A 12,235-nucleotide genomic window follows, 5' to 3' on the forward strand; every position below is an offset into this window, starting at 1 on the left:
ATGAGTAAATCTGTCCACAGCAACAAAAAGAAAGTTAAACGGCGTTTGTTTCCTCGGTACATAAAGGGTTAACAATAAGACAGCAGACCCTCATTTGGAATCATATATATTGTAGCACAGGAAGTGGCCATTTGGCAAGGCTAGCTCTGCATCTGTATTTCTGCATGCGACCACAACCCCCCAACATTATCCTGTTATACCCTTCCTTTTCGAATCCCAGTCCCTTTTAAATGAGGTTAGAGTCTTATTCATCAACTAAAATAATGTAAATCTTGGCACGGATCTAAAGCTGCAGTCAGGGTACATGTGATTAGAACCGAGCTGAACTGAACTGCACTCCTGAATTTCCTACACCTGAGTCAAAGGAACAAGGCGCTGAGCTGCAAATTTTGACTGCAGCAGGCCCAGCTGGCATAGGTTCAGCAGTAGATCTCCACATTTCTTGTAAACAGAGAAACTATTCACAGCACCCTCCTTATAACTTTTCCCCACAACGTGCCTTTATTAAGAATGGCAAAGAATGCATCCCACAACCAAAGACTTGCAGGTTGATAGGTAAATTGGCCATTGTAAATTGCCCCTAGTGTAGGTAGGTGGTCGGAGAATGGTGGGGATGTGCTAGGGAATATGGGATTAATGTTGGATTAGTATAAATGGGTGTTGTTGGTCAGCACAGACTCGGTGGGCCGAAGGGCCTGTTTCAGTGCTGCACCTCTCTATGACTCTATGACAAAGAGGGACCTCGACAATCATGGGCCACCTCATTGTATACATTTTAATTATTAATGCTGCACTCAACGCTGAATACTTTTGATTATGCTGACCTGTAAAATTTTCTTTAGGTAGACAATGTGGTACTTTTTCCCCGAGCACTCTTCCAATTAGGACTCTGAATCTGAAGCCTTGACTGCTCGATGAAAGCTTTGTGTAAAAGCCGAGCATGTCTGCGTAGTCAACTCAATTTTTATCCTGTAATTTTTTTTTTGCTCCGACAATGTTCAGTAATTAAGATCTACCATTAAAACATTTGCTTAAAATAAACAGGCTGTAATAATCATATTATCCGGGCAATGCAATTTACCACAGCAATTAGAAGTGACAACACTTGGCATACCGCCAACCCTCAACAGTCGGGTCCATTAAAGGCCGTCGCTTCCTTCCACAGTGACTTACCTCGCTGACATAGATTCCACTATCATCCTCATCATCATCTGTTCTGTAACAGACAGTCAGGCCCAGCTTCTCCTGGCTGCTGATGCGGCACAGTTCAACCTCCTGAAAGAGCACACACAGCACCAAGCCGTTAGTTAAGTTTCTTTGTTTCCCTCCCTGCCTTACACGACTATGTCTGTTTCCAAAATACTCCAAATATCGTATCTCCCAAAATTTCTTCCCAGCAAATACATATCCGGCTGGCCTGACACGTAAAAGAAAATCAGACTCCATGTCATGTACGCTGATCACTGTAAACATTTTAGTACAAAATCCTCTGATTACATCACATATCGTTGGTGCTTTTAATAACTGATTCTAACTGGTCCCAGTGATGTACCTTTATTTGAGAGTGACATGTTTATGACAGGTTTACACATAGATGTTTTAGGGCAACCCTGGTAAAAATATTCATTCAGCTTGAGAGGGGAGATCTAATTTAACGCACAACTGTGCCTTTATAAAGTCATACAATTACATCAAATGTCTTGAAGCTGGAAAAATCTAATACATGTATAGTTTCCATGCCATGCAACTGGGAGCCGGTCTGGTTGTATGAAGTCATGCGAGTGGTGAGGATGAGGGTTCTGACTTGTTCTCTCGCATGGCCTCAGCCGTGGCACTGCACATCAGCGAGCTTCCAGTGTAATTATTTTGGAAGATGAGGGAATTTTAGAGAAAGCTAGTATTTTTCTCCCCATAACAATGCTTCCTCTTTAAGCTTATGCCATTAAATTTAGAGCTAAACTGAACATCTTAAATGTACTGTAAAAGTTATCGAAAGACACAAGTGAATTTGAGGATGCCTGAGGAGCAGAAAGCAGCGGCTAAGGCCGTAAGTCAAGTCATAGAAAGGGGCAGCAAGAAGTGAAGATCAAGGAAGGAGAGCTACACTATCTACAGCAGTGGTTCTCAAACATTTTCATCCGGGGGCCACTTTGACAGGGCAAAAGACCCCAGGCCCTTCAGCCACAGGAAGCATAGCAGCAAAACCCAGTGCTGTCTTTACCCTCAAGAGGGGTCACTGAATAGCAGTGAAAGGTAGAAACCCTGACTGATTTCTTCCCCCTTTCTCAATTCCTGTAATGCTACCCCTATTACACAGCAAGCCTTTAATATGACACACATTTACACTTGACAAAAAGTGTGACCATTCCCGACTAATTAGCTGGGATTTGTAAATTCACTTGTTCCATCAAATAGATGCTAATCAGCGACATATTTGTTGAAAAGCATAAGGGTATTCTTTAAAAATATATTATTTTGTTCTTTTTCTTCCCTTCTTCAGGTTCCCCTAGTATCTCACATTACTAGGAGGAGGCTGATGCGTCCGCATAGATTTGCATTTGTTCTCAACAATACATGTCCAAAAAATACACCATGAGGAACTATCAGTGAGTTCTCCCCACATTTCATGGTGTAATTTCTGCTTCTCCACTCTATCTCTATGTGTAAGAATGTAGAGCTGAACTTGTGCTTGTTCTGTGCAAAAATGTTTCATCTTAGTGACCCACATCATACAAAGAGGGGGAATAGTGAAGAGTTAAACAGACAGGGAAAGCAGAATCAGAGTGAGGAAGGGAAAAGTGGCTGGAGAGACAAAAGGGTAGGAAAATAAATTAAGCTGGAGATTAAAAACAGATATGGAAAACGTAGAACTCACAATTACTAAATCAAAAAGCTGCTTTTGATACTGCCAATGACAAAGGTTAACCAATCCTAGCAACATGGAATCCAAGGCAGTTACAGAAAATATTACATGCAAAGGGCATTATTATGTGCAAACCTGGATTTAAATAAAATGAAACAGAAACCTTTTACAAGCCTGTGTTGTCTGTGCTTTTGTTCAATAGCTTTGTTGTTGTTAGTTGCTTCTCATTTCTCAGCCAAGGTATTTTACCAAATGAATGACTGCATTATCTCCCGCTCTCGATCCCGACCCCCACCGCCCCCTCCTTTGCTGGATACATAATGCAAACACACGACAGTGTCTCAAACGTTGCAGTCAGCACTGGGAACCCCAGGCAATCAGTAGATAGCAGGAGAGGTGCTGGGTGAGGTGAACCACTAGCACAAAGAACCCTTGCGAGACAAGCAATAGTTCATGTCGGCAGACACACCATTATATTTCAGGCCTCTGGCAACGTATAGAATAAACAGGAACTTTGAGTGATGTAATGGAGTTTTCATAAGCAATGGCACACACAAGCTTTCCTGGTCTGCTCTCTATCAGTTCAAACACTTAATGTTATCAAACAAGTAAGAGGAATCTATCAGAATGAAAATGCAACTAGAATATAAAGTATAATCGCAATGGAAGTTTGTATTCAATTGAATTGGTCTAAACTAATTTTCAGATTAATACCTTAGCCACTCTGACACTGTGACCATCCACATGCAGGTTGCATTTAACAAAATTTGACAGTCAGGGTATTGGAACAGTCCATTCAGCCTCTCAAGCCTGCTCCGCGATTCAATTAGATTATGACTGAGCTGCCTCTCAACTCCATGTAACCGCCTCTGCTAACCATGCCTATGACGTGTGGGTGTTTTTAATAACATTTGGTTGATTAAGAGTAAATATTGAGTGCTGGCAGGCTAATTGGCCACAGGACCATCACAGCCAAACTGGATCCTGCCCTCACCTGACACCTACAATGCCTTTCCCTGTAAAAGTTGTCTTCAGAGGCAGGAACCTTGAATTTTATTCCTCCCTCCCACCACCCCATCACACCGTCTGAGGACAGATTTAATGCAAAAATTGCAAAAACTTTAATGTTAGCTCATAAAACTCACATCACAAAGTTGGTGCGCCAGCACTATTTTGCGCAGTCTCATAATGCAACTGTTGTGGCTTTATTCATTGATTCAGGAATCAAAAAAGAAAGTTCATTGGGAATTTGATACCCTGTCCATGGAGGTTTATTTCTCCTCCTCCCCCACCAAGAAAGGTGTTGGAAATTTGGTTCTTTATGAAACACACTTTTCATTGTACAGTGTGGTACTTGGACACCATCTCAACTCCCAGGCTGTACCAAGATTGGAATCTTAGCCTGGGGTAGGTTAGTGGGGAGAGGGGCAGGATTGTTGGATGTTACAACTGGTCTCAGAATTCCTGCTCTGGGGGAGTGACAGTTCCTATTTGTTCATCCAGTGACCTCTGCTGGAGAGAAAAATTTGGAGTAGCTGAAAGAATAGTTCAGAATGCATTTTGCTACTTTCTTCAATCAATATTTTTCTCCTGCCTTGTGCAAACATTGTGAATCATACCATGGAGCAGTTTGACAGACACCAAAATTCTTTCAGTGCCTTGCTGAGGTGGCCCATTATTCATGTGTTAGTCTCAGCTGTGTGTGTGTTGTGTTTGCGCACAAGTGTGCATGTATGTTAGACAATTACATGATCAGATTCTGTCTCAACCCAGCTATGGGTAAATAACCTGAAGGTGCTTAGTGTCTCGGTTCACACAAGAAAGAACCAACAAACTTGCATTTATAGAGCCCTTTTCACTCCTTGGGATGTCTCAAAGCGTTATACAGCCAATGAGGTACTTTTTAAGCGCAGTTGCTGTTGTAATGTAGGAAAATAACAATGGTCCTTTGGGTAGGGCCAGGTATCAAGTTTCTGTGGAACTGCACTGAAGCTGAATCAAACTTCAAGAGCAAAGGATAGGGGAGGAAAAAAACTACAAGGATTCAAAAAAAAACCTTTCAACCTGTTTTCCAATGCTACTTAACATAATTTCTGGGTCCGCACAACTTGCTTTCTTTCACTACTTCAATAGGCTTTTTTGTTCAATCTCTTTTAGATGGATTTTTGTTTCAATTATCCAGAAGATGGGCCTGACCAACAAGCCACAACTGTATCATAGCCTCAACCCATTCTCTGTCCCACTGCTGGCACATTAGAGATGAAGAGTGCTGGATAGTTCTTCCAGTCAATCATTCAGTCATAGAATCATAATTAAAGCTGGGCTTTCCCTTTCTATTAGGCAGGGTGTGATATGACAGAAAAACTTAACTGGAAATCACCAAGGCATTACAATCCAGAATCAGTCTATAGAGTGACAAAATAAATTTGAATATAAATCAGCCAAAGGCAGAGGTACTCATTTAATCTGACGTGTTGAAGATGGTGTTGACACACAAAAAGGCAAACAAAGTGTAAAACTGCACACCACTGCTGAATTGTTCCAGCCAAGGACAGACAATGTAAAAGGGGGAGCTCCTCTTTATAATGTCATTGCATATTTTGCAGGGAAAATCATTCTCTGTAATTAGTAGAGAGCGAAGGGAAGAGAATGAATGGGAAAAGGACAAAGAACAGAAGCTGAAAAATGGAAATGAGAGAAAGAGGGACACTAGGAAAGACGGAAATAAAAAGGGAGAGGACAAAATAGCAAAGGAAGGAGGAAAAGGCATGAAAAAGGCAAGAAAAAATGGAAGGGAAGCAAAGAAAGGGAGTGAAAAAGGAGAGTAAAGAAAAAAGACAGAAGGAAAAGGGAACGGCAAAGAAAGTAATGAGACAGAAGGAAGGAAAGAGAGAAAGGAGATACAGAATAATAAAAGGAAATAGTGGGGAACAAGAAATAAAGGGAAGAGAGAAAGTGACTGCACTTCCAGTAAAATGTGAACCACAACACAAACGTCTTAAAACACACATCAAATTGTCAGAGTCAGACAGATCTTCCAAGGAGTAATGGAATGCTGTTCTAAACTCAAACAGGCCTATGAGTTTTAATTTTCTGCACTCACTAGGAAAGACAAAGCGAAACACAAAGAAATCCTGCAGATCTATCCGACAGTCTCACTCCATCCTCGTTTCCTTGTACAGAGCCAAAACATGCTGGGCATTTCTGACTCTTAAATCTTTCCTTAACAAGTCCTGAAAAGAAATAAATTTGGAGCACTCTGACATATTTGTTCATGCGTCCTGTCTGTCACTTGCCTCTTTTTTTTCCCCCCAGCTGGTGACACGTACTACTGGGGGGGGGGGGGGGGAGGGAGGGGGAGGGGGGGTGAGAAGCAGCGAAGTAAATTGGGAAATTCATTACCAGTGACAGCTATGGATGACAACTGTCACAGGTGCATTGAATGTCAGCATTTTGCAGAGAGCTATTGTAAACACAGGCATAATTTACAGTGCAGAAACATTCCACCAACACAATGAAGTGCTTTTTCCAGCTGCTTTGCACAATTAACCACTGGGAGGGCTGCATTTTTGGCTCATATTCGCAGAGCCTGCAAATTAAATTTTTTGCGTTAATTTTGTCCTTTTATTTGTGCAAAGCAGATCATTGACAATTAATTCGTCTGATTCCTCTAATCTCCACGTAGCACCAGGGTATCCTGATAACAATCCGAGGCTATTCATTAGGAAGCTGGCTTACCTCTTGTCTGAACAAACACAAAAGCTTGAAGAACAAATAAAACCAATAAAAAAAGCCTGGTTTTATTTCAAATTTCAGGAAATCAAAGCAGATTGCCTCAACACTGACAAAAAAGATCAGATTCATTCTTTAAAAAAAGATTTTTCCAACATGCATGCTCACTCCACAGTGGAAAGTAGGTGCAACTTGCTGTCCACTAGGCAATCCTTCTCTCGCCTTCAGCTTCCAAGCTGCCTTTCACTCCACCCCACCTTTCCAGTCCCCCTCTAACTTATTAATATGACTATGTTCAGCTCCTTCTGAGCATTATGTTTTTCCAAAAGCCTCTACCACTCTCCTACGCTCTCTTCTGCCTCCTTAAATCCTCACTGTGTTGAAACCGAAGCTCATTGCAGTCTAATTCTCCAGTTCATTCTCTCCCAAAGCTGCTGAACTCCTTAGCCCCTTTCCTCGTTCTTACAATCTTTAGGCTTTCAAAATTCAAGCCTGAACTACCTATCCTCCACTTCCTGATTGACCTCTCCTTTTTCAGTCCTGGTGCTGTCCTACGTTTTGAGACATGGCCCTCTATCTAAGTACCTCAATGATAAAAAGATCAGGCCAAACCCTTCCCTCATCCTGAAGCAGTGCTCGCAAATAGGCTGAACATAAAGACTTTACGGACTGAATGGTACCTGACTTGAAGCTTTTCATCACTGATCCTTTAGCTCAGAGCATGGTTACACGACACAATCATGGAACATGGTTTATTCAAGGTATGGGTTTTAATAAACTGAGTGACCACAGCTGAAGCTACGCAGAAAATAAAATTCCATAACGCCATGAATTTCATTGACCATTTTCAATTACCTGGAACCCCCCCCCAACCCTTTTCAGGAAAATCACAGCTGCCCGTCATCTGTACTGGCTTAAAAACCAAGAGAACCGGTCATTTTAAATGCAGTCTAGCAGACATTCTGCTCTGAAGTGACTGCATGCAACCACACTGAACAAAAGTGGGCATCTGTCTTCAGGAATTTCTTCAATCCATATTTTGCTCCCCTCCTTTCCCAAAGCTAGCAACTTGTGCCAGGACACAGTGCCACAGACACCAGGAGGATCCTTCAGAATCTTTGCCCGAGCCTCAGCAGTGAGCATTGGTGGACTACTTCCTTGTGGCAATTTGCCCGCAAACATTTCTAGGTCACTGGATGGTGATCAGGAGCAGCCTGGGCTGATTTTTGGTCTTTAAAATACAGCCCCCACCACTTTCCTGGGCGACAGCACATCTCAGGGTTGAACCCGGAACCTGTACACATCGGAGTCACATTGCATGACATTTATCACCAAGTCATGAGGCGGGAATTGCTGACCACTTTTGAAAGGACAGGCTGTGGAACAGGACAATTACTGTCCTCATTTAGTTACAGGAAAAATAATGTGTAATATTTTAAAAGGGAAGGAAAATTTGTTTGAAATAATCTGCCAACTTTATATTGGGAAAAAAAATTGTTGTAAAATGATATGTAAATTTCCTCCTCCCCTCATCTCACCTCTAAGCGACTCTGAGATGACACAGACAAGATTGATGTCTTGAAATCAATGGGCATTGCAGCTTCACAAGAACATACAAGAAATAGGAGCAGGAGAAGGCCATTCAGCCCTTCGAGCCCGCTCCACCATTCAATGAGATCATGGCTGATCTTCGACTTCAACACCATTTTCCTGCACTATCCCCGTAACCTTGGATATTTTTAATATATAGAAATCTATCAATCTCAGTCTTGAACATACTCAACGCCTGAGCCGCCACAGCCCTCTGGGGCAGAGAATTCCAAAGATTCACCACCCTCAATGAAGAAATTCCTCCTCATCTCAGTCCTAAATGGCCTGTCCCTTATTCTGAAACTGTGTCCCCTGGTTCTAGACTCCGCAGCCAGGGTAAACATCCTTCCTGCATCAACCCTGTCGAGCCCTGTAAGAATTTAGTATGCTTGAATGAGATCACCTCTCATTCTTCTAAACTCCAGAGAATAAAGGCTCATTCTATTTAATCTTTCCTCATAGGACAATCCCTCCATTCCAGGAATTAGCTTGGTGAACCTTTGTTGCACTCCCTCTTCGGCAAGTATATCTTTCCTTAGGTAAGGAGACTAAAACTGCACACAATACTCCAGGTGCAGTCTCACTAAGGCTCTATATAACTGCAGTAAGCTTCATTTGTGCCTGGCTGCCAATCTGGAGCTGCCCAGTCCCCAAAAACCACACACCTAGATAGGCATGTTGCATGCCCAGAGAGCAACATTTTCTCAAGAACTCCAGTGAGTACCCAGGCTAGGCCAGGCCAGTCCAAACAAAGCAGTGGGAGAATGCAAGTTAAGAGTGACTGTAGATTCCTACCTCCCCATTGGTGACATCACTGGACAGGCCAAGTAGCAAGCAGACCTAGCACATGGTGTTTGAGATATTTAACCTTCTGTTAAAAAGAACATTCAAAAAGGTTTTTGTGGTGGTATGTTTCTTTTCAATCATTTTTGAACAAAGCCAGCAGAGGTACAGTCGGCCAAATGACCTCTTTCTGTGGTATATGTTTCAATAATGTTTTTTAAAATAGATCTGTAATTCTATGTCACCTATCATTTTGTTCCAGTGAAGCTGAACCTGCTTGCTGGCAGTTGTAGTCTGATATTGGGCTTCAGCTGGAAATAATGATCCAACTAGAGTTTGTAGCATCAAGGTTTTGGAGAAATCACAGGAGGAAGGGGCAAAAATATTAACTGATGGAAGCAACTTGGAGGGGCTTTTTTAAGGGCCACAGTCTTCATAAGAAAGTGTTGGCATCATTCCTTGCAAGAATAGGACACTTGAGCCATAATCAGGTTCAAATGCATCATCGCGTGGCCTGCATGTAACAATATCATAACTGATGTGAGATGAAACTTGTGTATTTGAACATTTGACAGGTACTTACCCCGCCCCCATAGAGAGCATCCCTCAAAACAAATTGCTAAAAATAAAGAAATATAACTTTTGAAACTTTCTGCTAATTTTGTCACTACAGGCCGAATCCATTTTGAGATATGTGCACATCTGCTCATATGCTTTACATTCACTTATGCCCCTGAACATCCACAGGCTGAGTAACACAGTTTAACCTGCTAAGAATGTACTCTTCTTGCCACTCAACTGTTAGAAAGGTCAGTCTCACTTTTTGAAAAATCATTGTTGGTCCGTGCATTTCATCTCCACATCATTCGACAGAACTCTTTTCCAAGGTTGCAAATTGAATGTAGAGGAGAAGTGACCTTTAAGAGGTAAACCATCCACTGGGGAGGGCAAAGAACTACAATATTATACTAACAGTTAAAAACAGCCATGAGCAATTGTAATCTTCTCTGCACTAAGACAAAAGTTTAATGCGTCTGATTTGCATTATGATAGTTTTTTTTGTTCTCATTGATTTTCTCTCTTCCCGTCAAGATGTTTATCTCCTATAATAAAAACAAGAAATGCTGGAACCACTCAGCAGGTCTGGCAGCATCTGTGAAAAGAGAAGCAGAGTTAACATTTCGGGTCAGTGACCCTTCTTCGGAACTTCGGAATTATCTCCTCACTGGAATACAATTTGTTGGGTGCTAGGAACGCTCCAGTCCCTCATCCAAATACCATCCTCAATGTGCCAGCCTTGACAGTGATCGTAAGCAGAACATTCAAATGCAGGATCATACCTGAGCTCAAATCTCACCTGATAGCAGTGGCCAAATTTAATCTCCCTAATTCAAAGCCGTTTGTTGCACCCTGAGCGTATCCTGGGCTGAAATCACCTAGCTCAGTACAAACTGGGGATCAAACATTAGACCTTCCTGCTCTGTATGGCTCAGCTATACAGTGCAAGATCAGGGAGTACATCAAACCGTACCTGGGACCAGCACTAAAAACTAAATAGTGATATTTTATTTAGTTTAGCAAATGACCATTGTATTCATTCAATATTTGGTAGATTGTTATACAGAAATCGGGTCAAAATACAATGTTAAAATAATTAATGAATCACTTGGTGCCTCAGATTATGCTGGGACTTGCTTGGCTTATAATTGTTCATATGAATGCCTAGATGAGTTGAAAAGACAACTATACAAAACAATGCAATAATTATTTGTGAGAGTTGCCTATCTTGATATGCGGCATAAATACTGCCTTTGATTTTAAAAAAAGCAAGTATCTCCCCTCTTCCCTCACCCATAGTGTAAGGGACACATCTGCTGGAAAATTTGCAAAGTAAAAGCACAGTACGTCTCGTTAGGGAAGTTACTTGGTTTTGACAAGCTGGAGGAGGAATCGTGTGAACCATTGGGTTGGATAAGCATTAATTGCCTCTTCCAAAGGGCTAAGATAGTGACACAGCATCCAGCTGCACACTCCCCACAGGCCACAGTAACAAAGCTTCTTAAAGAAATAGGACCTCCTTTTTCTCCACCAACACAGCATCCATTCTAAACTCTGTAAAATGAACCAGCACCAACTACTCCGCATTTTTAGACCTCGAGAGTGCAAATTAATTTAACCCTGTTGGAATCAACCCCCATTAACCCATAAAAAAGGAAGATTGCAAAGTAGACAGCTCCGTCAGGAGGTAAAAAGAGGGCAAAAAGGGGGGAGAAAATAACTGCTAGCCCACTTGCCTGCTGCCTACCTTACTCAATACAAAAACTGCTGGTCTTGACAACTCACTAATAAAAGGCGACAGCGATCTTCCAATACAAATAAATAGTTGCCAGCTTAAAGGAAAAATTCTGATGGATGCAACGGTACAGATGTGATAACTATTCATTCCTTTCATTCAGTCACCTATCTGAAATATGTATATGTATGTCTAGGTGGGTCACACAAAGAAAAAGTGGTCTTTTCAATTTATTGCACTGCACTCTGTCATCGTTCCTGCAAAATGTCCAACACAGATATTACATTCCTTGAGCAGTCATCTGCAACCGCATCACAAAAAGCATATTGAAGTGTCACGAGAGGCCTTTCCATTTGCCAAACCTGAACAACTATCCATCTTGCTCACCTTTTTTGCCTGTTGGCAATATTGTCTTTTTGCACACTCAGCATCTTTGAGGTTGAGGGCAGAAGACGAGCAGATGAATTAATAGTTGGCAACACAATGTAACCTATCTGGTGAGCATTTTTGGCAAACAAATTTGCTTACTGACAATCATCCATTATTTCTGGGACATTCATATAATATCAACGCAGTGTTTTTTTCCCATTTGTGTATCACTGAATGCAAAATTGCCAGCATAAGCAAAGTGTAAAGCACCAAAGGACTGTAGATATGTCTTCCTTTATTTAAAAAAATACAATTTCAAAGCTGTCACACTGCAAAATGACAAAAATAAATCTCGCCTCTTGTCATCATTCATAAGAACACAATCATTTCCCTTTTTTGTCGGTTTTAGGCCTTTTTTGTTGTGGAATGAATGACTGTATAATGTTTTATTCACTGTTATTTGAAGAGGCTTCTGCCTGAAAAGGGCACTTTTCTATTTAAATCTCATGTCAAACACCCTTTATTCCAGTCAGGAGGTTTTGCCTCAGGCTACAAAATCACAGCTGATGTTAAATTAATGACTGTGATGGTGCGATTAGTGGAGA

The 12,235-nt window shown here is 41.5% G+C and overlaps 1 protein-coding gene across 2 annotated transcripts in view; it reads right to left on the minus strand.

Annotated features, from left to right (window-relative positions):
- Positions 1–12,235, minus strand: part of LOC137379885 (PDZ domain-containing RING finger protein 4-like) — a 523,744-nt gene that overhangs the window by 34,043 nt on the left and 477,466 nt on the right. For both annotated transcript variants that reach the window (XM_068051287.1, XM_068051288.1), the window contains one exon: positions 1,174–1,275. In XM_068051287.1, coding sequence (XP_067907388.1) covers positions 1,174–1,275 — 102 coding nt within the window. The remainder of the gene's footprint in view (positions 1–1,173; positions 1,276–12,235) is intronic.

This window comes from Heterodontus francisci, chromosome 18, assembly GCF_036365525.1.
Source record: "Heterodontus francisci isolate sHetFra1 chromosome 18, sHetFra1.hap1, whole genome shotgun sequence".
Classification (NCBI taxonomy): Eukaryota; Metazoa; Chordata; class Chondrichthyes; order Heterodontiformes; family Heterodontidae; genus Heterodontus; species Heterodontus francisci.